Raw genomic sequence first — 24,918 nt, 5'->3', positions numbered from 1 at the left:
ACAGGGGTGGGCGCTGCACATCCCTGCCCGGGGAGATTGTCCCTTCCAGCGAAGCTCTGCTCTGATTCTGCTGTGGGACGAACACAGCACCGGAATGATCAAAGCCAGGGGCTGGGTTAAAGCGTTGGGAACCCCACACGGACGCCACCCCTGGCCTGCTCTGCTCTGTCGACATGGGGTGGAGGTAGCTGTGAAACAGGGGCTTCTACCTGCCTAAGCCCTCTCCCTGGGGGTGCAGCTCAGCAGCCATGTGGGGCTGAGTGCACAGTGCAGACCAATGAGACACACACACTGTGCTCGCGCCAATGAAGACTTTTCATTTGTCCTTTCCTGCCCCTGGTTTCCTGAGCAGAGACGCAGTATGTGCATTCTGCCCTTCGCATAGGGAAACATTACGAATTTACAAGTACAGAATCATAGAATATCAGGGTTGGAAGGGACCTCAGGAGGTCATCTAGTCCAACCCCCTGCTCAAAGCAGGACCAATCCCCAGTTAAATCAAATCAAGTAAAGGGAAGGATTCCTTGTAACTAACAATGCCAAATGCCACCTGGGAAATAAAAGTCGTACCCAGTTCTTTGTACTTACATCAACACTAGGAACAAAGGGATGTAATTCCTCTGGGCCTTGACCAGTCATTTACACCAATGCCAGGTGAATGCAAAGGCCCCCTGATCTGGTAGCATCTTACACCGGCTCAGCACCAATGTAAATGACTGCACAGGGCGGCAGAGAATTGGACTCAAAGCTTCCACAGTCAGAACCCAGTTGATGCTGTTGCTGGTGACACCCGGGACAGAATATTGCTGTGATTACAGTACACCTAGGCACCCCACCTGCGATCAGGGCCCAGCTGTGCCAGGCGCTGCACAGACACATAGTGAGGGACTGGCCCTGCCCTGAAGAGCGCACTGCTTAAATAGACAAAGGGTGGGAGAGGACGTGACTTCCCCATCCCAGCACGTCAACAGCAGAGCTGACATTTGAACCCAGGAGTCCTGATGCCCTCTCCAGGGCCCACTCTGCCAGACCACATTGCCTCACGTAGCTTTCATCTACTTTGTTCAGAGCACCTCCTGGAGGGCTGATGGGAGCGAAGCCACTGCTGCATTCAAGTCAGCAGACCTAACTCCGACAGACACACAAGCTGCAGATCTGCCGAATGGGCAGCTGCCATTTTCACACAGGCAACTGTGGCTGGTTTAACGGCAGCAAAGACACTTCTGATCAGCCACTTCCTAACCCCGGGGACAGCACGAAAAACAACAGCACCCGCCAGGAGCTGCGGTTAATCACCCCTCCGGTGTACTGCATTACCCAGCAGCCCTGAATCCCGCCGGAGAGTCTTTAATACCGTTCAGAAATTTCCCTCATCCGTCCCCATCAATTATTGAAGGAAATCGCTCTGAACAACAGAGAGCTCGTGTTGGACAGCCCGATTCACCAGTCGGTGCACCTCACGAGCAACTGCAGTGCAAGTCAGTGGGTTAAAGCCAGAGTGAGTGAATGGGGACATTGAAAACCAGGCAGGTTTGGGCAGGAGATGAGGTGCCGAAGCTAATCTGCCCCGTAGACTGCACCTGAGTCTGGGCATCAGTGTGGTCTGGTGGATAGATCATTGCCCTAGGAATACGGACACCTGCTTCATTTCCCAGCCCTGCCACTGGCCTGGTGGGTGACCTTGGGCAAGTCACTTCACCACCGTGTCTGAGTTTCCCCATCTGTGCAAGAGGGATCACGAGACCAACAGTTGCTTTGTAAAGCGCTTTGAGCGTGGCTGATGATAAGAGCTAGGGAGTAACACCATTCCTCGGCCAATTGGAACAAGAGCATCTCAGCGCAGCTGGGAGCGAGCCAGAGAGACAGACTCGAGCTAGTGCACTAAAAATAGTGACGTGGATGTCGTGTCTCCATCGGAGACACAGGCTAGCCCACCTGAGCTCAGTCCCAGGGGTCTGGGGGCCATGAGAGCGGTTTTCAGTACACTAGAAGCTCACCCCCAGCCGCAATATAGACACAGTAAAACCATGATATTGAATGTGGCTTGGGGCCAGGTTTTCAAGGCACGGCCCCCAGCGTGCAGAACGCTGGGGAAAATCTGGTCGCTTTCGTAGATTCCTAGACTGGTGCTGAACTCTTGCAAATATCCCAACCCCAGCACTCAGGGTAGACAGGGGTGGTTGGATTAACACCATCCCAGCTGGTCCCCAAGGGATTTTTAACCATAACAGTCCCAGCCTGCCCTGAGGACCTGATTCCCCTTGCCCTGCTTCACAGATGCCAGTGTGAAGTGGTGGTGAAATGCTACCAGGGCACAATGGTAAACTTTTTGCACCCACTTTGCACTGGTGTGAGCAGCGCAAGCCCAGATGGTGTCAGTTACCCTGACCCGGCAAGGTCATGCACTGATATTGGGACCAAATTTGCAAGTGAAGACAAGCACCCTGGGGATGGGAGGCTGAAGTCTCAGGGCAGCTACATGGCAGCTGGACGTCCTTTGATTTTCAATAATACACAAACATCTCAGAGCCCAATGCAGGGCTGGGCGGGGTCTCATTTAGCAGGGACCTCCCCCCCGGCTGGCAGAGTCCCAGACATGCCTTGCCTTGTCTCTCTCTAGGCCAACTCTTGTTACAGGGCTTGAAACAAATGCTTCTCCCAGAGACCATCACCTCCATATCACCAGCTCCAATCTGCCCCCGCCCTCCAACTGTTACCTATTGGGTGGCCTGTGCGTAATGAGTTTGCTCGGTCTCAGCCCATCTTCCCAGGGTGTTCAGATCACAGACACAAAACCACATTGGCACCCAGACTTTCCAAAGAACACAGCACCCAGCAGCTCCCACTGGGGAATCCACCACCCCTCCCCCACTGGAAACAATGGAGAATCCACCCCCCATACGCCACTGAAACCAACAGAGAATCCACCCACCCTAAATTGAGAACAATGAAGAATTCACCACCCCTCTCCCCATTACAATGGAAAACCCACTCATCATTGAGAACAATGGCGAATCCACCACCCGTCCCCCTCCCAATACAATGGAGAACTTAGCCCCATTGAGAACAATGAAGAATTCACCACCCCTCCCCCCATTGCAATGGAGAATCCACCCCCAGCCATTGAGAACAATGGAGAATCCAGCACCCCTCCCCCATTAGATTGGAGAATCCATCCATCATTGAGAACAATAGCGAATCCACCAGCTCTCCCCCTCCCAATACAATGGAGAATTTAGCCCCATTGAGAACAATGGGAACGGAGGGCATTTGAAAACCTGGCCCCAGTTGAACATCTCAGCCGAGAAAGCTCTGAGTAGGGCCAGCTGGTCCATGGAGCAATCAGCACAGAGGAGACTGTTGTGGGGGGCCAAAGCGGGGGGGTTAACCAGATGATAAAACCCTTTGTCTTTCCCCTGCTCTAGGGCCCCGGCAGGCTGAAGGCTCCTCTGATCTGCTAGCTGGCTGAGACAGGGCTGGTTCGCCCTCCTGTGATGCTCTCAGAACATCCTGATCCCTTCGCAACTGTCCGAGGGGCTGGGCAGGGAACTGGTGAGAGTTCACCCCGCTGCTCTGCCGGACCGGGTGGGGAAAGGGGCCTGCACAGGCCAGCAATGCAAAAGTTCCCCTAGCGCATCTGACTGCTCACCAGCTGGTTTAATTCCCAGTCTGGCTGCTTCAGTGATTCTCTTCCGTACCACCCCCACCCCAGCCCTGTTTGTGTGTTTAAATCATCACTGGTTAGGCTTTGTCCTAGTTAATGTAATGCTGGTGAAAGATAGAACAGAGGGACCCAGGAAAGATGGATTTGTGGTAAGGCCTTGGAAAGAGACTTGTTAAACAGCCGCTGCACTCCAGCCCAGAGGCGGCTGCATTTCAGTGGTGGATGAGGCAATTCCTTAGCGGCAAAAGGGGTAAGGGAAACCCAAGATACTAGTGGCGGGGGGGTTAGTCTTGTGGTTAATGCTGATGGGTGCTGAGCACTTTGGAAAATCTGGCCACATCCTTCAGCCACCTCGATGGGAGCTGAGTTCCCCTAACAATGCGGCCTGCCCTGAACCAGCTGCTTCTGGGGAGGGAGGAGCAGGCAGGTGGACAAGATGCTGGTCTGATTGTATTTGGCTGGGGAGTGGGCTGGGAGGCTGTTGGGGTGCAAACCCCACAATTGATATTCTGGGTCTGCAAAACTGTTGCAGATCCATCACCCTTTTTGCTCCTTGTAATTTAACTCCATGGGTTTTTCCCTCCAAGGGTAGGTCCAGGAACAGACCCAAACACATTTCGCCCCAGCCAGCCCCTGCTTTGTGTGAAGATTGGACCCTCTCTGCCTTGAAATCCAGGCCAGCACAGGGGGCTCTGGACACTACACAGAACCTGCCTGCATTTTCTTCTCTCTTCTCCTTTCCACTCCTTTCCCTGCTGCAGTTTTCCACATTCCCTCCAGCCAACCTTCTCCTGTCCCCAGCCCCTCTCCTAAGCGGAATGCAAACAGCCTTCCAGCCTGAGCCATGCTTTCAACCACATGGTCTTTTTAGCTTGGGTTCAAACTTAGGTGGAATGAGTTTGCCAGCCCTGCTGAAAAGCCAGCTTGGGATCATGGACAGGAATCACCCAGGAGATGCCAGGGATTTCTCTTCTATTGTCCTTGGAAAGTCAAAGGCCGGGGTTTGAAGAGTTGAACATATTGGATTCTGCTGTTCCGAACCAAGCACTGAGACATCCTTTAAAATACAGAAATCTCAGACTGCCTTGTCTACACTGGGCAAACGGAAGGCATGTTAAGAGGGGCAGTGTTTCCCAGTGGAGAGGGCACTTTGCTAGGAGTCAGCCGACCTGCATGCTAGTCTCAGCTCTGCCACTCACCTGCGGGGTGATCTTGGGCATGTCACGTCACTGCTCTGTGCCTCAGTTTCCCTTCTGCCCGTCGCCTTGTCCATTTAGATTGTCAGCTCTTTGGGGCAGGTACTGCCTCTCGCTGTGTGTCTGGGCAGGGAACTCGAGAGGCTAGCATCATAATAAACATGATTTTGCCTGTAGTGTGGTAAGGGACTGTCATGTCCAGTCAACGAGGGACTCTGGCCTTAACCACGAGCAGCTAACACATTTGTCCATGTCCACACTAAGTGCTACTTCAGGGTTAAGCTCATGTTAGCACACAGCCCACCACCACGGTACATCTCCCCAGTGGAAAGACAGCCAGACTTTGCAGCAGACAACACCCATCCCCATTGCCTCTGTTTCAGATCACAAAAGGGTCCCACTCTAGTGCCCCCATGGTTTTCAGCTACCCCCTGGTGGGCCCATCCCAGAGAAATGAGGGGACGGGCTAGGTAGGCCAAACTAGAGGAAGGGTAAAGCAGTGGCTGGGGTGCCAGCCTGTGACACAGAAGATAAGGGTCAATTCCTGGCTTTGGCACAGATGCCCTTGGTGACCTTGTGCAAGCTGATTAGGTCCGAATCCTCAAAGGGATTTAGGTTCTTCACTCCCACTGATTTCTATGGGAGTCAGGTGCCTAAATACCAGGGGTGGGGGGGAGGCAGTGCCTGAGTTCCCCATCTGTGCAATGGGGACAATAGCCCTCCCCCTTCCGCCAGCTTGTAGGGATAAATACTTCAAAGATTGCGAGGTGCTCGGGCCCCATGGCAATGGAGAGCGATAGAAGCCCCTCAGCAGGGGAGGTTGGTCTCTCCCACCTTCCACTTCACTGGGTGACACCAGCCCCTGGGTGCAAAATCCCTGTGCTCTGCCCTGAGCCACGGGTGCCATCGCCCCACGAAGCTCTCAGCCCCCTTGAGCCCCCAAGGCACCTCAGGATTCAGTGGGGTGCAGAGGAGGGATCACCAGTGGTGCTGGGCAGCCTGAGCCAGGGCCTGAGGGCCCCGGACCTGCTTGGCAAAGGGGTAGATTTGGGCTGAGGAAGTGACAGAAGCAATCGCAGGTGGAAAATTCCCTGGGGTGCAGGGAGAGCGAGTGAGCAGACAGTTCAACAGCCCTAAGAGTCCCAGCAACAACCCCCGACCCCTTGGCATCACTCCCCACCCCCGGGGCAAACACCACCCGGCTCCTGTGCGACGGGTGCAGCGCCCAGCTCATTGTGCCAACGCTTGGCTTGGCTTGTGCAGGACGCAGCGCTGGGCTGGGCTCTCTTGCTCTCCAGGATATGAAGGCCAGAGGCAAGCACAGAGCTGTCCTGCCCCTTTGTTCCCAGGTACGTCCCAGGGATCTGAGAAAAACCCTCGGCCCCAATGTGGGCAGGGCACCTGCTGCTGAGGACAGAATCAGTTCCCACCACTTTTCAGATGATTATGAGGGGCCTGATCCCTCAAGGAGCCGAGCACCCCCAGTTCATCCAGGATGGATGAGAGTCAGAGGGCACCCAGCACCCCACCTGGTCACCTCCACCAGGGCACCCCCTGGCTACCCCAGTCAGCAGAATCTGTACAGCAAGGCCATTATCCTGCTGTCCCCAGAGTAGACAGGACCAAGGATAAGGCAAGTTTTGGGGTAGAGGGGACCTTCATATTCTTAGAGCAACTCATGGTGATTAACTCTCCAAGCCATTTCTCTGGTATGCGGGGGGGGGCATGGCCTGGAAGGAGGGCTGCTCCTGGCACCCACTCTGCCCCACCTTCATCTCTGGCATTTGGCAAGGCCTGAAACATGGTGGGTTTCACCAAGTGGAGGGGTGGGGGGCAGGTGGGACTGCCAGCTGGGTTCTTCCAGTATCCAGCACTGTCTGCCCAACCCCCTATGCTGCGTGGTTTACCCAAACCAGTTTGATCCCCTATTCTGGTTACGGGAGCCCTGGACAGCTGAGTGCAGGCTTGGGGCTGCGTCAAGGCTTCCCACAGCGCTTCACAAGCAATGGCCTGTGTGCTGTGTGTGTGTGTGTGTGTGTGTGTGTCTTCGTGCCATGTCTGTGTGCCGTGTGTGTGTGCGCACTCTATGTATGTAGAGAGAGATCTAGAGATACATATGTACAAAAACACGTATGACCTCTAGATATGCGTGTGCGCATCTATGTGTGACCTGTACGTACGTATATACAGAGAGAGCTAAATATACGTGTGTCTGCTCTATATATATATATAGAAATCTAGATACACACACACACTCCCACAGAGGCATACACAGAAACACACATGCATCCACACACGTACACACATTTACATCCACTCCAAGAGCTCGTTAACTGCTCAAGCCTGGTTTGCACGCTTCTGTTCATGCTCTGAACAAAAATACCTTGATTGCAACCGTACCTATTGGATCCAGTTCGCCTGGTAGCAGGCTGCTCCTCACTCAGCAGCACAACCCTCTGATTAGGAAATTGAGTGTGTGGAGAAGTAATTGAGGGGGCTTATTTTGGGGGCTCCATGAGCCAGCTGGCTGCCTTGCGATCACCTTCCTGCACAGAACACGTAGCTAACGCTGTGGAGGGGGGTTCATTTTTATATATTGCCTACGGAGGGTGAGAACAGTCGTGTACTGCTTGGCATGGAATAAACAAACTGCTAATTCCTGATGGGCAGTGAGGAAATACTGCACTAGAGAATGCAAAAAGCACAAAAGGAAGATGCCCGCTGTACAGTATGGAGCTATAGACCTATCAGTTACAGGGTAGATAGATAGATATGGGGTGGAGGGAAATGAGAGAGGCAAGATAGATAGCTAGACCTATACAGAAATACGTACATAAATCCATGTATACACCCCAGTACATACGCATGGATACTGCATATGTACATCAATTGATACCTCTGTACATACACATCTCCATATATTTATATGTACACAGATAGACACAGAGACACATGGGCACCCATACAGACACATGCCTGTAGAGATGCCTTTCCATGTGTAGACAGATGTACAGGTGTGTATATATATAAAGATCTGACTGCAGAGATAGATGCCCTCACAGTCAGATGGCTAGAGGGGTGTGTATGACGATAGATGACTAGAGGGATAGGAGATGGGTATGGAGATAGAAGGGGGGGTCTGAGGATGGGGGGGTGGGTATGAGGATAGGTCGGTGGATAGAGGGGGGATATGAGGATGGTGGGTATGAGGATGGGGGGTAAGAGGACAGGGGGGTGGATCTGAGGACAGGGGGTGGACATGAGGATAGAGGGATGGGGGGTATGCGGATGGGGTGTGGATCTGAGGCCAGGGGGGTGTGAGGATAAGGGGGTGGATCTGAGGAGGGGGGGTATGCGGACAGGGGGTGGATCTGAGGAGGGGGGTGGGTATGTGGATGGGGGGGCTCTGAGGACGGGAGGGTACGAAGATAGAGGGACAGGGGGGTATGAGGATAGAGGGATGGGGGGTATGTGGATGGGGTGTGGATCTGAGGCCAGGGGGGTGTGAGGATAAGGGGGTGGATCTGAGGGGGGGGTATGCGGACAGGGGGTGGATCTGAGGAGGGGGGTGGGTATGTGGATGGGGGGGCTCTGAGGACGGGAGGGTATGAAGATAGAGGGACAGGGGGGTATGAGGATAGAGGGATGGGGGGTATGTGGATGGGGTGTGGATCTGAGGCCAGGGGGGTGTGAGGATAAGGGGGTGGATCTGAGGAGGGGGGTGGGTATGTGGATGGGGGGGATCTGAGGACGGGAGGGTATGAAGATAGAGGGACAGGGGGGTATGAAGATAGAGGAATGTGGGGGTATGAAGATGGGGGGGGATCTGAGGACAGGGTGGGTATGAGGATAGAGGGACGGGGGGGGGTATGAGGATGGTGGATCATTTACCCCCGTCCCTCCCAGGGGTCCGGGGCTCAGCGGTCCGATTTGCTTTTCCGTGCCAGCCCCCCCGGCCCGCGGGGCTCTGCTGCAGGGCTCCCTGTCCCGCCCCCCGGGATCGGGCTGCGCTGGGGGGGACGGGACACCCAGCGGGGTGGGGTGGGGGGACACCCAGCGGGGTGGGGGGGGCACCCAGCGAGCCCGCCGCCAGCCGCGCCCGGCGCTGCCTTACCGTCCGCCCGGCCCCGGGCTGCAGCCGGCTCCCCGCGGCGTGTGCTGGGGCCGCGCCCCGAGCCCCCCGCGCCGCCGCCTGCGGGCCAGCCCCGGCCACTCGCGCAGGGAGCGGGGGCTTCGCTCATCAGTCCGCGGCACGGCCCGGGCCCCGGCTCCTCCCGCCCTGCCCGGCGCGGCGCGGCACCGCCAGCTTTGCGCAGAGGCAGCCTGACACCGGGCGCCTCGGCAGAGCTCCAGCCCCAGCTGGGGGGGGGGCCCGAGAAACTCCTCCCCCAGGCCGGGCTGGGAGGCAAAGGACCCGCTGGCGCAAGGAGGATGCTCCAGCCCCGCCCCGGGGGATTCAGCCCCCCCCCCCCCCAGGCCAGGAGGGGGTTTGGGGCTCGGCGGGGCTGACCCCCTGCCTGGCACAGGCCGGAGAGCTGCCCCCAGCGCCCCATGCAGCCCCCGCTGGGCCTAGGGCAGCCTAGGAGCCAGGAGAAGGGCAGGGGGAACCGGGTGTTTCTGTGATAAGCCCGGCTCCGAGCCCGGCCCCCCCCAGGTTTGCTCAGCCAGCGGGGAGGGGAGGACACGGGCCGATGGAGGAACCCAACACAGAGACCCGAGTGACCTTGCTGGAGGCTCCTTCCCAGAGTCGACCTGACGTGGTCTCCTGGCCCAGCTGCTTCCAGAGGAAAGTGCCTGCAGGTCCCCACAGGCGCAGGAAGGGGCAGAGTTAAGGTGATGGGCTCACCAGCAGGCTGCCTCGGCCATTCCGCTTGAACGGTGCCTTACCCTTTTCTTCGCGGTTAGTTTCCTAGGCATTTTTAAAGGGAAGAGAATATCTCCTAACCTTGTCTCGCTGTCCCCTTGGACTCCCTGGAAGCCTGTCTCCATCCCCCTTGTCTGATGCTTAGACAGGGAGCTCTGTGACGCAAGGGCCACCTTTCTATTGTGTTTGTGCAGCGCCTTGTCCATGGCTGGAACTCCTCGCTGCTGCAGGAATATAAACGATTCATAACGACAAAGAAATGTCTCCATGCCGAAGGGGTCAAAGGCCAACTGGTGCAGATGGACAGAAGCAGTAAACTGTGGCCTTGGGGTGAAATTCACCCCTGGGCAGAGGGCCCCTACAGAGTCCATAAGTCCCTTACATCCTCAGCCAAGGGCATAAGTGGTGCCCAGTCCTTGTTGCATGATGGGAAATTTCACCCATGTACACTTAAGCCCCCAAAGGTAACCTCGTATCTAGCAAAAAGGAGTACTTGTGGCACCTTAGAGACTAACCAATTTATTTGAGCATAAGCTTTCGTGAGCATCCGATGAAGTGAGCTGTAGCTCACGAAAGCTTATGCTCAAATAAACTAGTTAGTCTCTAAGGTGCCACAAGTACTCCTTTTCTTTTTGCGAATACAGACTAACACGGCTGTTACTCTGAAACCTAGTATCTAGCAGCATTGCAGAGGTCCATAGAATGCTTCCTGGCATGCAATGTAAGGAATCCTTAAGGTAGCATCAGAGGCACATGGCCCTTGGCAAACCCTCTCGTTTTCCACCGCACTGAGGCTTCTGTGTGGGGTAATTTCCACAACCCCTTTCTAGTCATAATACTCCACCCGTCATTAGCAATTCTGCACACATGCACCTGGGAGATTGAAAAAAAGCCTTGCAGGGCAGGCTCACTCCGCGTTGTCTAAGGCTCTGCAAACCCACTGAAAGTCCCATTGACAGCAGCTAGGGCCACACCGCCTCTCGGCATCAATGGGTTTTGCAGAAGACGTGTTTTAGGTTTAGGCGAGGTAAAAGTTTTACAGTGGGAAAAAAGTGTATTTACTTCTCCCCACACCCCATCGCACAACTGCACACACAGACACTCCCTTTCTCTACCACAACTCAACAGCAATTCTGGGGAAGGCACTCAGTTCCCCCCCCAGAATGCACCTTTCGGCTTAGACCAAGCCAAGAACATTCATCCCCCATGAGCGAGTGTCTGGAAAAGTTACAAGCACACTGAAAACAAGGAGGAGGGGAGGGGTGGTAAATGGAAGCTGTTTTGCAACCTTCAGAGAAGTCAGAGGTTAAAAAGTGCTCTGGGCAGGATGGCCTAGTGGCGAATGCGGCTGGAGTAAGGGTCAGGAGACCAGGTTCTATCCCTGTCTCTGCCACAAGCCTTGGTGAGTCACTTTAGCCGGGACTCTTAAAGGAGTCAAAGGGAGGCAGGAATTCTGTCCCAGCCTCCCGTGCCTCAGTTTCCCTGTAAAATGGAGAGGACACTTACCTTCCTGTGTGAAGTGTTTTGAGATTTACCCAGGAAAAGCCCCTGAGAAGAGTCAAGTAGTGGGATTCTGGTTTCTCATTCCATGGTCCACTGCAGAATGGCTCTCTCCAGGACCCTTTCTAGCGTGTTGTCCAGTCTAGGTTTAAAAGTCCCAAGCAATGGATTTCCCCCCACTTCTCCTGGGGGGGGGGGTCATTGCACAGTCTAATGCAGGTCAGTGCTAGGAAGTTTTTCCGGATAGCCTGCCTGTGTTGGGCCAATCCTCAGCTGGTGTCAATGGATGCAGTTCTGCTGACGTCAATAGAGCTGGGCTGATTTATACTCACTGGACATGTCACTTCCTTTGATCCCAATACTCCTATTAATGTATTGGTGTATTGCCCCCAATCACCAACAGGCCAACGTCTCTGACGTTGCAGGTGAAGGTCACACAGATGTTATGGGGGTAGGTCTTTAAGTCTGTAAATATATGCAAATTATGTATGGCCAGCATGTATGGAACTTTGCCAACGACGTCTCACAGCATCACAACATCTGGCCACTCTTGACACAGCCCGGGTGATACCTGGGAGAAAGCATCCTCACATGGCACGCGGGTGACAACCAACACACTAGCGCTGTCTCAGGCTGTGCGCTACAAACCTCACCAGGAGCAGAAAGGTTTGCAGGTGCTGTGGAGGGGCTGGGTTCTCTGCCTCATTTTACAGGGAGCAGAGTTGCTGGCAGCATGGTCTAGTAGGTAGGAGACCCGAGTTCTAGTCTGACCTCTTGCATAAAGTCTGTCAGCAGGTCAGTGGTAGTCACTTCCCCCTGTTTCTCCTTCCATCTTTTGTCTATTCAGACAATAAACTTTTTGGACCGGGGCTGCCTCTTTCTACATGCAAGGTCTTTACAGCTGCTACTGGGTTATAGTTAAGAAGGGATGTCCGGAAGTGGGGAGGAATGGGGGCGGGGGTGGGGGGGCGTTTGAGTCCTTCCAAGCTTTTTTTTTTTTTTTTAATTAAACAAATACCTCTTATTGTTGTAACTCTGGCTGCTCTCATTCTCCATCAAAACGTTCTCTTGGATCCTGCTCAGCTCCAGGCTTCAGCACAATCCCGTGGCAATGAGTTCCACCAGCTACTTGAACATGGCATAAAAAAGTATTTCCTGTCATACTGTTTATAAAAAAACTGCTGCCTCTCAATTATCTTCAGATTTTAATTAAACACCCACCGTTCTACCCTTTGCTGGCCCAATCTTGCGCCGAGGTCCCAGGCCAAAGCCACTGCACATACCCGCCCCACTGTTTATGCCAAGCGGCATCCTTAGATCACTGTCTTGGCTCCTTGAGATCTCTTGGCCCAGGCTACCCAGTGCAATATCTTGCCTCTTGGGCCCTGCTTCAAACCCGTCCCAGGTGGGAGGTTAATAGACACTGTTATCATCATACAAATTACTGGGTGGCCTTCATCCTCTCACTGGATAGGAGTACTAAAGACGTAACCTTGCTGGCAGACCCATCCGAGAAAGCAAGGGGATTATTAATTACGAGTCATGGACTAGGAGCCCACTGTGCTAGGCACTGTACAAACACAGGACAAAGCTGGCCCCAAAAGCTTTCAATCTGAACAAGGTCATCTAAGTGAAACCGTCTGCCCCTCATTTGCATTCAGCTTCAGGGACAAGGGTTAGTGCTGCCGAAAGGAGCCAGCTCAGCAGCCTGGAAGATTGGCCACCCCTAAGCTAGCCCAGCTGTGCAGCAAGCTGCCACCAGCCTCCCGCACCTTCTTTGCCTCGGAGAGGATTTTCCAGTCTCCATTTTTTAAAAATCTGTTCAAAACTCAGAAAGACTTTAAAATGGCCCTGAGATCAATCCGGCTGGAGGAGGCTCTAGTCTCTCTTCATGAATGAAGCAGGGAAAGAACCGAGAAAGAACTAGAAGGAGAGTGCAAAGGCAGGTCTTGTTCTGCTGAGGGCCCACAGTTCTGATCCCGGTGGACTGGGATTGCCAGGCCGCTCAGCGCCTCTCTGCGAATCCCTGTGTGGGAGCCGGAGGTGGGATGACTCATGTGAATGCTGGCACAACAGCAATTAAAATCTGCAGCTGCTATTAATAGCTGCCAGCAGAGGAGCCTGGCCGTCGCTGAATGAGTGCGGCTCCCACGCAGCTGTCAGCACGACTCCCATTGAGAAACACAAGTGAGTAACAGCACAGAGCCAGCAGGGAGGGGTCCCCGCATTCTCGGGAGACTCCTCCCTGGAGATGCAAGTGACAGGATCCTGCTGCGAACACGATGCTTCCCACCCTGATTACAAGGGATGTTAGGCAGTGACCCCCTGGGGGAGACAGACTCTTCCTCTACCAATGATTCAGGGCCAAGACAGGGCTTTCCTAGGTGCATAATAAACCCATCCCCTCACTGCCCAGCTGCAGCATGTACGGAACAATTCCTTGGCCCCTTGGCGTGGAAGGAGCTGAACCGTTACTCATTAAAAAAAGAAATCAAGGCTCCTCCATCGTTTTAACGGATACTGGGCTCTTCCTCCTCTCATTCTTTTCACTCCAAGGTTCCAGCCGGAAGGACTCCTGCGGGCTGTATTGTCTTTGGTGAACCCCACTGGGTGAAGCATGTCAGAGATTCCACGGGGCATCTCCATTGGCCTGGTGGCTGAGATCAAGCGTAGAGATGATGAGGTTTGCTCCCACTCCTGATCTAGTGGGCGAATATTTCCCAACAACTATACTTGGGCCGTCAGCACTTTGGGACAGAGCCTGTCTTTTGCTTTGTGTCTGTACAGCACCTAGCACAGCATGACTAGGTTTGCTAGGCACTACCAGAACACAAATACGTAACAACCCTGTCTGCAACAGTCCTAGCTGCTTTTCGGTTTACTCAACTAGACTTTGTGAGTCAATTCCCCCTGCCCTGTGCCTGGGACAGTCATGCCAGTGCAGACCTGCAAAACCAACCCCCCAGATGAGAATGGGGGCCTTATGCACCCACAGAGCATAGTTATAAATGCCTGTGCAAGACAACGAGCAGTTGGCCCCCATAAGCCAAATTCCTACTGGAAATAAGCAGACAACTCCACAGAAATCAGGTCTGAACTGACCCAAATGGCTTTTACAGTTAGCCAGGCCCAGGGTGTAAATCTGGAACTGGATCACGGCATGGAAGGCTCTGGCTGTATCGGGGCCCCTTACCCACAAGCTAAATGCACACCATGTGTACGTCATGGGGAAGCATCCGGAGAAGCAGACTGGGCCATGGTGTCACAGGCAGAGCAGCCCAGAAACATTAAGAACTAAACAAGTGAATGAAACAAATCAAGAAAAGAACATAGTGTTTATTGGGAGCAGTTGTCAGCTTTCTGCGTTTCTAAACAAAACAACAACTGTACAAATAATAACCGCAAGTTGCCCGCGCAGTTAAATAAATATTCTCATCACACACATGGGTGGATCATTCTGGAGCACAGCAGATTAACAGGAAAAGGTCTGACCTGAGACAGTCCCTGATCCATCTGCAAAATATGCCAAGTTTGTGGCTCTTAAGGTGTTAAATCCCAAAGTCTATCAAAACAGAAACCTGCCTTGATTGCAAAGGGCTCGTCCCTTCCATCAGCCCAGCTGGAACCCTGGAACCCAAGAATGATGAATGACCAGCACTCGCCCCAGGCCTGGCTCTAAGGGGTCCTTCTGCAGGAATATTAACAAGTACAATCAATCCTGCTAGGATGATGTGTTGAGGGTTGGGAATGCCTCCTGTGCCAAACCTCAGTCCATACCAGGGGGACTTTCAGTTCCCTTGAGGGGTACACTTTCCTCTTCTGTGAGCACAATCTCTTGCACAAGAGCAACCCCCACAGGAGTATTTTAAGCTGTATCAGTCCACTCTCGCTACTGGGGGGTGTGTGGTGTCCAAACAATCTGAAAATGCCTTTAGCCCTTTGCTAATAGCTTGGGGTACACTCAGATTTACCCATCCTGAGCAGATGCCCCTGGGACACCACAGAGTTCTTTTAAAAAAATCTTGTAGCTAGGGTTGTCTGCTTTGGCATTAGGATTTTAACCCCAACCCCTCAGCTAGGAGACAGACACATCTCTCCGGACAGAGCCACAGAAGGGGACAGTCAGGATCAGGGAGGGGGACTTGGATGCCAGGAGGGCAGATGGGCCAACAAAAGATCCTCCCCCTTACAAAGGGATCCGCAGAAGGTCAGAGAACTACAGTCTAAAATACCCAACAAGGCCCAGTGGTTAAATACTCATTTAAATCCAGATAGAAAATCAGAGGCTAACCCATGTTAACGGACATTCAGATCTGTCCCATTTTAGATATTTATACTGACACCAGCATTCCTATTTACAACCCCGCCCCCCCGGCCATTTATAAAGGATGCAGATGTGTCTGCCCAGCCCTTGGTTAAAAAAAATCACCAGGGACTGCGTCTTCCTCCCAGGAGGAGTCTGCATGTGGCAGCCACAGCACCATGCGCACATTCACACGCATCCATTTAGGATGTGACTCAAGCACTGAAGAACCCCAGTATGCTCAAAAATTCACTTCCCATGGCACCCTCCTTGCTAATGGGCTGTCTTAAACTCAGAGCAGCTGATGGATTTTCGCTTCTATTCTATTCAATTCATTGCATTTGTCTAGCTGAAAAACACATTACCTCAGACCACAATGAAATATGGTACAGAGGCAGGGTAAGCAGGGTCAGTCAGTGCATCTGAGAACCAACAATCATATGGACACACAACACAGACAACAATCACTTCATCATGCCCCACAGTGTACTCAATTGTTTCTCCCTTCGTTATGGCTCATTTTCTGATCAGACTTGTGCTAGTGCAGGGTCCTTCTGTGTAGATCCGACTGCAGAATCGGGACCTACGCTTGTAAAATAAGCTATTTTGAAACTGAAATCTACACCAAAGTGTTACAGGTCACTTGGCCTTTAATAGAAGGTGAAAATGGGATATCTGATTGGAGGACACACCTTCTGCCCTGCCAAGGGGATGTTTCTATTACCTAACAGGTTTGCTCTCTCTCTAACCATAGCACTAGTCCCGAATGGACGCCCCTTTGGAGAAACCCAGCGTTTACGAGAGAGACGAAAAAGGTCGCTCAAAGTGGGAGTGCCATTTTCATAGCCACTCAAGTTCCCTGAGCTTTCACCATTCTTTCTAGTCTGGGTTGGGAAGGCAACTGCACTAAAGCCAGTTATTTCTCCTTGTTACAAGGACTAGTTTTAAGTTTGGCCATTGTCTCTTTTTGTGTCATGGGGTATGTCTACACTGCAAAGAAAAACCTGCAGGGCCAAGGCACCGAGCCTGGGTCAATTGACTCTGGCTTGCGGGGCTAGAAATGGCAGTATAGACATTCTTGATACAAGAATCTGCAGGCTGAGCGGTAGCTAGAACATGTTCAAACCTCGGCAGACCAAACATCATCCCAGGGGGCTGGATGTGATCCATGTGCAGGTCTACATCACTCACCACATGCTGGAAAGGAGGAGCCCTTCCTTTACATGGTATTTATGCGCTTGACATTCAGTTAGAGGAGCTGAATGACCCCTCGCCTACGCCAGTTTAACTCGGTCAATGTAAACGGCTGCAAAGGCCCTTCTACCATCTGATGTGACTGGGAGGATTTCAGCACGGTGCAGCGCCTGGGCTGGACCTTGCAGCTCCCTGTCCATAAAGACCAGCAATCTGTCCTGTGATCTTGTTACGAGAATGTCAAGATGAAATCAAAGCCACGTTCCATGGAAAGAAACCTGCAGCACTGGCTGGGGGACACACGTGCACATGCACAAACACATGCCCAGAGCCATGGGGCAGCTTTCCTGTGCGTCCCAGCAGAGAGTAAGCAATCTGGCCTGCACTCCTGAAGAGGCTTCCTGCAGGCCTGAGCCAGGCACCCACTCAGCAGTAGCAGGGTGGGGGAAGGATGCTGACAGAAGATGCTGCTAACTTCCCAGATAAGGAAACCTGGACTCTCGTTCCTTCCTTCGGACAAACTCTGCAGAGAAGGGCCCTTAACTCAGAAGTACCACTGAGCAAGTGCATCTTTCTGGGCCAGGAAATCTATTCCTGGTTTGGACTGGGGTAGGCACGTTCCTGCAAGTCACTGGAGCTTTGTTGGGATAAGCCTTGGCTATTGATTTAGCTTGAGAGCATTCTTCAGGCTGTGGATCACTTACAGGGAGGCACTCCATCTCCTACCTTGCTCTGATTAGCATTCAGCAAATACCAGGGTGTCCTACAAGCACTGGCAGAGGTGCATGGGAGCTCCAGTAAAGAGGCAGCCATTACCAGTGGCTGTGGTTTGCCACAGGAGAGATGCAAATCTGGATACCACCTTGGGATTTTGGCTCCTCTTACAGGAAAGAGCTGATGACAGAAGGGAGATCCAACTATTCTGCACCTCGCTTCTCCAGTTCACGTCACCCCAAAATACACCGCCCCAGTCAAAGTCAGAGCATTAGAGAAATGACAGGCCTGTACATGTGACAGTCTGATAGAGACTGCCGCTCACACATTGAGATCCAGTGGTAATATCAGCCCTGCCTGGCCAGCTGAAGGGTTTGAGGATGGGGGAGGATCCTGAATGTGGAAGTGGAGGAAAACAAAATGCTCTTGAACAAATGGGCAAGTGAAAACCCGGGCACTCAGACACCGCCCACTTCCACTGTCTTGGAGGTGCTCAAATCTTCTGGCCACCTACCTGCAGGATGGAGCCAATTCAGGACAAAAGGGTCTGCAGCCAGACACAGACCAGCTTTAGAAAAGCAGCAATACCCATCCCACCTTTGATTTACAAAATGAACAACATAAAACCAATCCCCTGTGAACTGCCCGTGACCTACCTAGTTGCACATTAAAGCCCACATCAAACATGTTGGGGTCCATTGTCATCGCACGCGCACCCCCTTTCTAGTGATAATACTCAGCACTTCCACAGCCAGGACATGAACTGGCTAATTCTCACAACACTCCCAGGAGGCAGGATAAATATCATCAGCCCCTTTTCACAGAGGGGGAAAGACCTAGCCAAGGTCACTCAGGGCTTCTATGGCAGAGCCAGAATTGAACTCAGAACTTCTAGACTCATCCCCCCGGTCTCAGTCACTCCAGCAGTGAGGACGATTTGGGGGGAGGGATAGCTCAGTGGTCTGAGCATTGGCCTGCTAAACCCATGGTTGTGAGTTCAATCCTTTGAGGGGGCCATTTAGGGATCTGGGGCAAAAATTGGGGATTGGTCCTGCTTTGGGGACTAGATGACCTCCTGAGGTCCCTTCCAACCCTGATAGTCTATGATTCAAGATCCAAACCAAACTGATAGATTCCCTGATACTAAGGTGGTGTGGGAGAGCAGGAAAGAATACAATCTATCCTATCTCACAGCATCAAAGACCCCCAAGTATACTCCCTCGCCACTCGTGTTCTACAGCTGTTGTGTAGTTTTCATATCTGATTGAATGTTTTTACATGCAGAAATCTCCAAGTCATTATGGACACTATGCCTGTCTTGCCATCAGAGGCCAGAATGAAGGGCGAGCGATAGAAGCAGCAGGGTAGGTTGTGACTGCTGCGCTGGAGGCAAACCTCCATGCGGTGGCTAGCTACGAGAGAGAGAACGTTTACAATGCCACCTGCCAGCAATTCTGTATTTGGGAACCAAATTGGCACATCACGCCAAACTGTATTTTAACTGGCCCTTGCTAACTGGGGTCACCTGAGGCCTATAATTAGCTCCTCCCCATTTCTTCCAAGTAAGATTAATTAACTTTGGTGTTCTGTAGCAATTAAAATATTGGTTGCCAGACACCATCAGTTGGTCCTCGTCAGTCACCATACGGGACAGATGTGCCAGGATAAGAGAGAAGCAAACATATTAGCACAAAGAAGACATGGCTTTGGGAGAGTCATTTTGGATCCATCCAAGGGTGAGTCCCCCACAAACCAAAATCCACCTCAGACAGTTGGAATGCCCTAATTCTGTGTTCTGGAAATTGCAAACATCAGTTTGTTACAAACTCAAGACCATGAGGCCAGAGCTCCCTGGATGCTCTGGAAAGGATTTTGGATTTTAATTCTAAGTTTTTCAAAGTGATCATTACCCAAACTCCTAGAGATTCACATCGGTGACTGTGCAATGAAGAGCCAGACAACAGTGATGGAACACGACACATGGGGGTAAAAAGGACTCTGGCCTGTTGCTTTGATTAATCTCTCAGGAACAATACCAACCCAATGGACCTTTTGTGGCTTAACAGAATTTCTGCCAGCAGAGGATCCTGGCTCAAATCTCACCTAAAAGACATTTGTTGTATCCCAGAACAGTTGATATTTTTGGCAGTTATTAACACCAACCAGGTTTCTTCTCAAAACTTTTTTTTTTTTTTTTGCGATCCATTACCCCAGCCTGCTTTCAGTTTGATTTCTCCGTTACTTTTCACCTCCTTGGAGCCCAGAGACTGAAGGCAGGAGCGACAGAATATAAAGTCAGGTTACCCTGTGCTGTGGGGTGGGATCTCTAGACAAACAGCAGAATGCACAGCAGACAAGGTCCCTTCGGAGGTAATGTTACAACCAGTTACTTCACCATGACCTCCAGCAATCTCCACACCAACGCCACAACCCATCGTTCCAATGCCACATGAAACCTCTTTCTGGACACTCCCCAATCTTATTTTCTGTGCACCCCTTTTGCCAGGTCGATGCGTAAACACCCCCCAGACTGTGATGTTCCTCAGTGTCCCTACTTGGCTGGAAAGGGGTCTTGTTCTCGGCACCATTTACAACAGGGAGGAATCGGGGTTTACTGTCCGTCAGTCCAGCCTTCACCACTTGAAAAAGACAAGCAACGCCAAGGTCGTGTAGCCCAAGACCAGGAAGAGGACCTTCAGCAAGCGATCATTCTTATCTTCCAGTTCCTTTGCCAGGATCTCAAAGAAGGTGACAAACAAGAAAGTTCCAGCAGCAATGCCCTGTAAGAGCACAGAAGCCACACTGCTGGCCAAGTTCTGGGCGCTCTCAATGCCCATGCCGATCCCAATACCCAAAGGAATCATCAAACTCACGGTAAGTGCTAGCTTGGCAGCGTCCTTCAGTGTTAATGAGATCTTGGCCATGCTGATGCCCAGCGCCACAGCCACCAGTGTCTCATGGATGGCCACGCCCAGGAACAGACTCATGACTTTGTTTCCTTCCTCCTGTAGGCCCAGGGCCAGGCCCTCAAAGATGGAGTGGGCAGACAAGGCAAACACCAGGCTGAAGAGCCGCAAGGGGCTGGATTGGGAAAGCTCCTGGACGTTCAACCCATGGCTGTGGGAGTGGTGGCCATGCTCATGGTAAAGTGTGCGCCCTCTGGAAGATGCTATGAAGGGGCTCTCATATTCTGAGTCACTCCCGACATCTGAGCCAGCGTTGAAGGTCTCCAGGTCGATGAAGGAAGGCTTCTCCTTCCGAAAGGTCAGGATGAGCTGCTCCACAAAGACAGTCATAAAGAAGCCCACCAGCATGATGGTCTCGGCCAGGGGGTAGTCTGCGGTCACCTTCCCAAGCTTGAGAACTTCTTGAAGCTGGAACAAAGGGAAAGGAATCTGCAGTGAAACTGGCTGCATCATTCACCATTCAAAATAATATGGGGGACTTCTCCCTAAGCTTTAAACGTTTTCAATGTAAAGACTGGAACCACAGCAGGTACCCAACCATGGGCATCCGCCAGGGTACATCAGGCTTGTGTTACTGGGTCTCTAGGATCCTCCACCTTGCTTTAAGGATCAGCCTCTTCCTGGGGTTCCCATGGCTTCTGTTTAATGGTGTACACTTTAATATGCAATGAAGCTGGCACTGCCTAGTCTCACAATGATGAGTCTGGGGTTAAGGGCAGCCCAGGCTTGTGCCCTTGTAGCACTGGGATTAGGAGAAGCCCCTATGTGGCACCAGCTTGCAGAGCAGAGGGTTTGGTCTGATAAAGTGGTAGCTTCCTGAACATGCTGGGAAGCCCTGGCCTGTGGCACTGTTATCATATCGGACAACATCTTCAAAGCAATATCATCTCAAAGCAGAGGACACTCCCAAATCCCCGCGTCAGAACAGAAGGGACTATCTGGAGTCATTACAGCTGCAAAACAAAACCCCAACGAGTTTGCCCACAGCTACCTTTTCTCGTACGGCGGGGAGCAAGGCGTTGAAGCAGGTGGCCAGGAAGACCCCTCCTCCGAAGGAATTGCAGAGGGCAATGACCTTTCTGGAGCGATGAGCTTTCTCATAATCTGCTTCTATTATCTTGACAGGCAGGAGGGACCCGAGCAGCATGAGGAAAAAGACCCCCAGCAGACACAGAACTTTGACTGCTTTGATATTCATCTTGTCTCCCTGGAGAATGTCCCCTGCCAGGAACTCTAAAAAATGAGTTTGCTGGGGTCCTTCAAATAGTTACTTTAATTGTTATATCAGCATTTAAACAGCAAAAACCAGTGTCCAGAGAATCATGTTCCTGAGCTCGCTAGCTGTGGAAAGGAGCAAGACAAATGATATTTGCCTATGTAAATAAATAGTTAGAGCATGCGATAGAGCACCTTTCATCCCAAACTTGCATTTCAGTCTACATACAGGAATTACGTCACTCACCACTAACACGCAGCCATCTCTAGAGTGGAGGGAACCAAATAGCTAGCCTGCACAAATGGGGCTAAGGAGGTAAGCAGAGAAAAGGGAAATTTTCAAAGTTAGGACACAGGGCAAACTCATGAACCTGTAAAAAGCGCCACCGGCTCTTTCATACTGAATAGAGGCAGCCTCAGGTGGCACAATCTGAGAGACCCAGGCATAGTAAAATGCAGAAAATGCAGGTTGCAATCCTGCAATCGGAGCCACAGGGGCAGAACTTTGCACCCAACAAAATCCAACTGCAGGATTCGGGCTTTAATTCAAGCCACCTTGGAAGAATATTACTTCATCTATGGTGTGGGTACCTTATGTTGTTGAAATTACACTTTTTAAAATCCACTTTCACCATTTATGTGGGTTTCTTTTTAAATTTCACTGAGCTGGGTCAGTTTCCGTTTCTTACGCCCAAACTGCAACCTCGCTATGGTTGGGCTGAAAATCCTGCCGCAACGGTTGGGCAGCCAATTCTGCAGGTGAATGGCTGAACTATTTAAAAAGCCAGTTTTAAATTAAATGAATAAACAATCCTGAAATCACGTATATTATTAGGTTTTGAAATACGATTATTTTTGCCTAGCAAAAATCTAAACCAAGCCTAAACCATCTGTAGTATGCCCTTTAAAGGGAAGCCCTTGGCAGAAATTCAGTATTTATTCTTTATTTTCTCATTCAGAGCAACAACAGAGTGGGTGAAAGAACAAACAGATGGTAGCTTCACAAAAGACAAAGATGTAAAACTCAAGATCCCTGGATCATTATAAACAATTTACTCTGAAACATAAAAGTTTTCCCCCCATATGGCATATGCAGCCAGGGTGCAATTTGTATTCCACAAAGCACTTTAAAAGAAGAAATGGGTTAAATTAAGATTAAACATTTTTTACAGGTATACTATCATCAATGATGTTTCCCTCAAGATCTAGAAATTAGGCAAAAGTACAGCTAAGATTCTAGCCCGTTTCCCTTAGCTATTACACTGAACTAATTTACAAAGTCAAATCAATGGCACGTTGAGAGGTTCTTACTGCTGTGACACAAAGGTAAAGAGTTCCATACGGCCGGGAGCACTCAGCAGTCTGAACCACAATATATTTCACTCTAATGAACAAAGACAAAATGTTCATAGCCACACTGATGCTCAAAGCAATAATGGACAAGGTAGATAATTGGATACCTGGTTACTGGACCAGCAAATGAGATTGAAAACAAAAAACCTTTGGGCTACAGATTTCCTTGAGGGGGTGGCAGTGTTTTCCTTTCTGAGCTGCATGGTTCTAATAGCAGAGGGGAATTACCATTTCGGAGATAATTTCTCCTGGAACAAAATTGTTGCATTATAACATTGTACCAGACCCAAAGACTGTTTTATGCCAAAGTCATGTTTTAATGACTTGAAAAAAGGGACACTGACGAACCAAGTTTGCCCTTTGTAAATCCTTTGATCTCTAGGACAAAGTCGATATGACGTTTTGATCACGCTATTTTGTCATATAAACAAGACCATGCTGGGATCCCTGAAAATATTTGGGAAGGTTATTAACGCCTATAACTCATACGACAGCCCTATCAAATTCGACTGGGCACGGCAAATTTAGATTGAACAGCCTTCTGACAGAGGTTGGTAGCTCCTGCGTTCCTAGGGAATCAAAAATGCTGACCCAAGACATGAGGGTTGGAACCGCAGCTGCATTTTCTAGCAGCTGCGGCTAGTCCCTTATTTGGGGGGATGGGGGGGGGGCTACGCTCCACGTAGCTTTGCTGCCCCCTCAGAGCATAGTGCTGTTGGGTCACTGCACCATCACACTCTCCCCCCTGCCAGCCTTGGGATGTGGGAGAAAATCCCACCCTCCTCACAGAGCGGGGCCGTCGCAGGATAAAGTCGCCTCCTTTTGCATCCAGGCGGCAGCGCGGCCCCTGTCCTCCCCATCCCCACCCCCCCAAACCAGCCCCTTGGTCCCTGGCGCCAGGCTCAGCCAGCACCGTGACTCCGTGGCCACCCGCCCCCGCTTGTCTCTGACTCCCAGGAGGCCCAGGGCTCCTCGACCCTCTCATGACCCGTCCCCAGGTTCCCACCCAGGGCCTCATGCCAGGCTCCCAACCCCCCCCGCCTCCCGCTCCACGTCCCATCCCCCCAGGTGCCCCCACTGCTCCCCTCCCCCCGGGCCTTGTCCCCCAGCACCCCCGGGTTCCGGGACGGTCCCTCCTCCCTTACCTTCGGGATCCTTGGCCGGCTCCACGCCCGGGCAAGCCCCAAACCCTGAGGTCCCACCCTTTCCGGAGACGTTCACCTGTGATTGGCTGCTGGGAACGCCCTGAGAGCAACCGCCGTTTCTCACTGGCTGGAGGGGACGCCAAACAGCGCCTCTGGCCTCGCCTACCAGTTGTGCCAGGAAAATGCCCGCCCCCCCGGGCCACGGGGTGCGTTCCTGAGGAGGGCCCGAGGAGAAACAAGGGACCGCTGTGTAAGGTTCCGCTGCCTGTTCTAGAGGCTGCAGAGCTGTCCAGGGGCAATTGGTGCTGAAAGTGGCATTGTGCGTATGGGGCTGGTGGTTTCAGCAGGGGAGGGCACAGGTGCTGGAACTAAGGGTGCTGCCACTCCCCCAAACTTGAATTGGTTTCTGTTATACACAAGGCTTATAGTTTGGTTCAGCGGCTTTCAGCACCCCCACTATAAAATTTGTTCCAGCAGCCCTAGGGTAGTGGGAGGATTGCTGGGTTCTGCTTCCGGCTCCACCAGAGACTTCTTGAGTGACCATGAGCAAATCCCATCCGCACCCTGTGCTTGTTTCCTTAACTTTAACACAGGACGAATACTAGGCCCCCTGCAGCGAGGCTCCGCTTGAACTAGCATCTCAAGTTCTGAGGGACTCTCAGATGAACAAGGCTCAAGCAGGGGAAGAATGGTGGTATCCGTGTGAGAACAGCAGCTTTCAACAGAGGCCTCTCCTCTGACAGAGAAAATGCTTGAGCAGAAGCTGTCTGCACCCCTGACCGCACAAACCGTTGCACAGGGACT

General features: G+C 52.0%; 1 protein-coding gene across 7 annotated transcripts; it reads right to left on the bottom strand.

Moving 5' to 3' along the window:
• Nucleotides 1-14,540: 14,540 nt before the first annotated feature.
• Nucleotides 14,541-24,172, bottom strand: SLC39A3 (solute carrier family 39 member 3). Of its 7 annotated transcripts, none has more exons than XM_077842022.1 (4): nucleotides 24,115-24,172; nucleotides 21,864-21,924; nucleotides 21,393-21,742; nucleotides 14,541-20,809 (listed from the first exon to the last, which is right to left on the bottom strand). In XM_077842022.1, the coding sequence occupies exons 3-4, from the start codon at nucleotides 21,597-21,599 to the stop codon at nucleotides 20,069-20,071; spliced, it is 948 nt and encodes a 315-aa protein (XP_077698148.1). In that variant the 5' UTR covers nucleotides 21,600-21,742; nucleotides 21,864-21,924; nucleotides 24,115-24,172; the 3' UTR covers nucleotides 14,541-20,068. The 7 variants fall into 7 exon arrangements, with proteins under 7 accessions (XP_077698148.1, XP_077698145.1, XP_077698149.1 ...); XM_077842019.1 differs by having other exon boundaries at nucleotides 21,864-23,217; nucleotides 24,115-24,132; XM_077842023.1 differs by lacking the exon at nucleotides 24,115-24,172 and adding an exon at nucleotides 23,077-23,626.
• Nucleotides 24,173-24,918: the final 746 nt, after the last annotated feature.

The sequence above is a fragment of the Eretmochelys imbricata genome, chromosome 25 (genome assembly GCF_965152235.1).
Source record: "Eretmochelys imbricata isolate rEreImb1 chromosome 25, rEreImb1.hap1, whole genome shotgun sequence".
Lineage (NCBI taxonomy): Eukaryota > Metazoa > Chordata > Testudines > Cheloniidae > Eretmochelys > Eretmochelys imbricata.
This window is presented reverse-complemented; position numbering and strand designations above follow the sequence as displayed.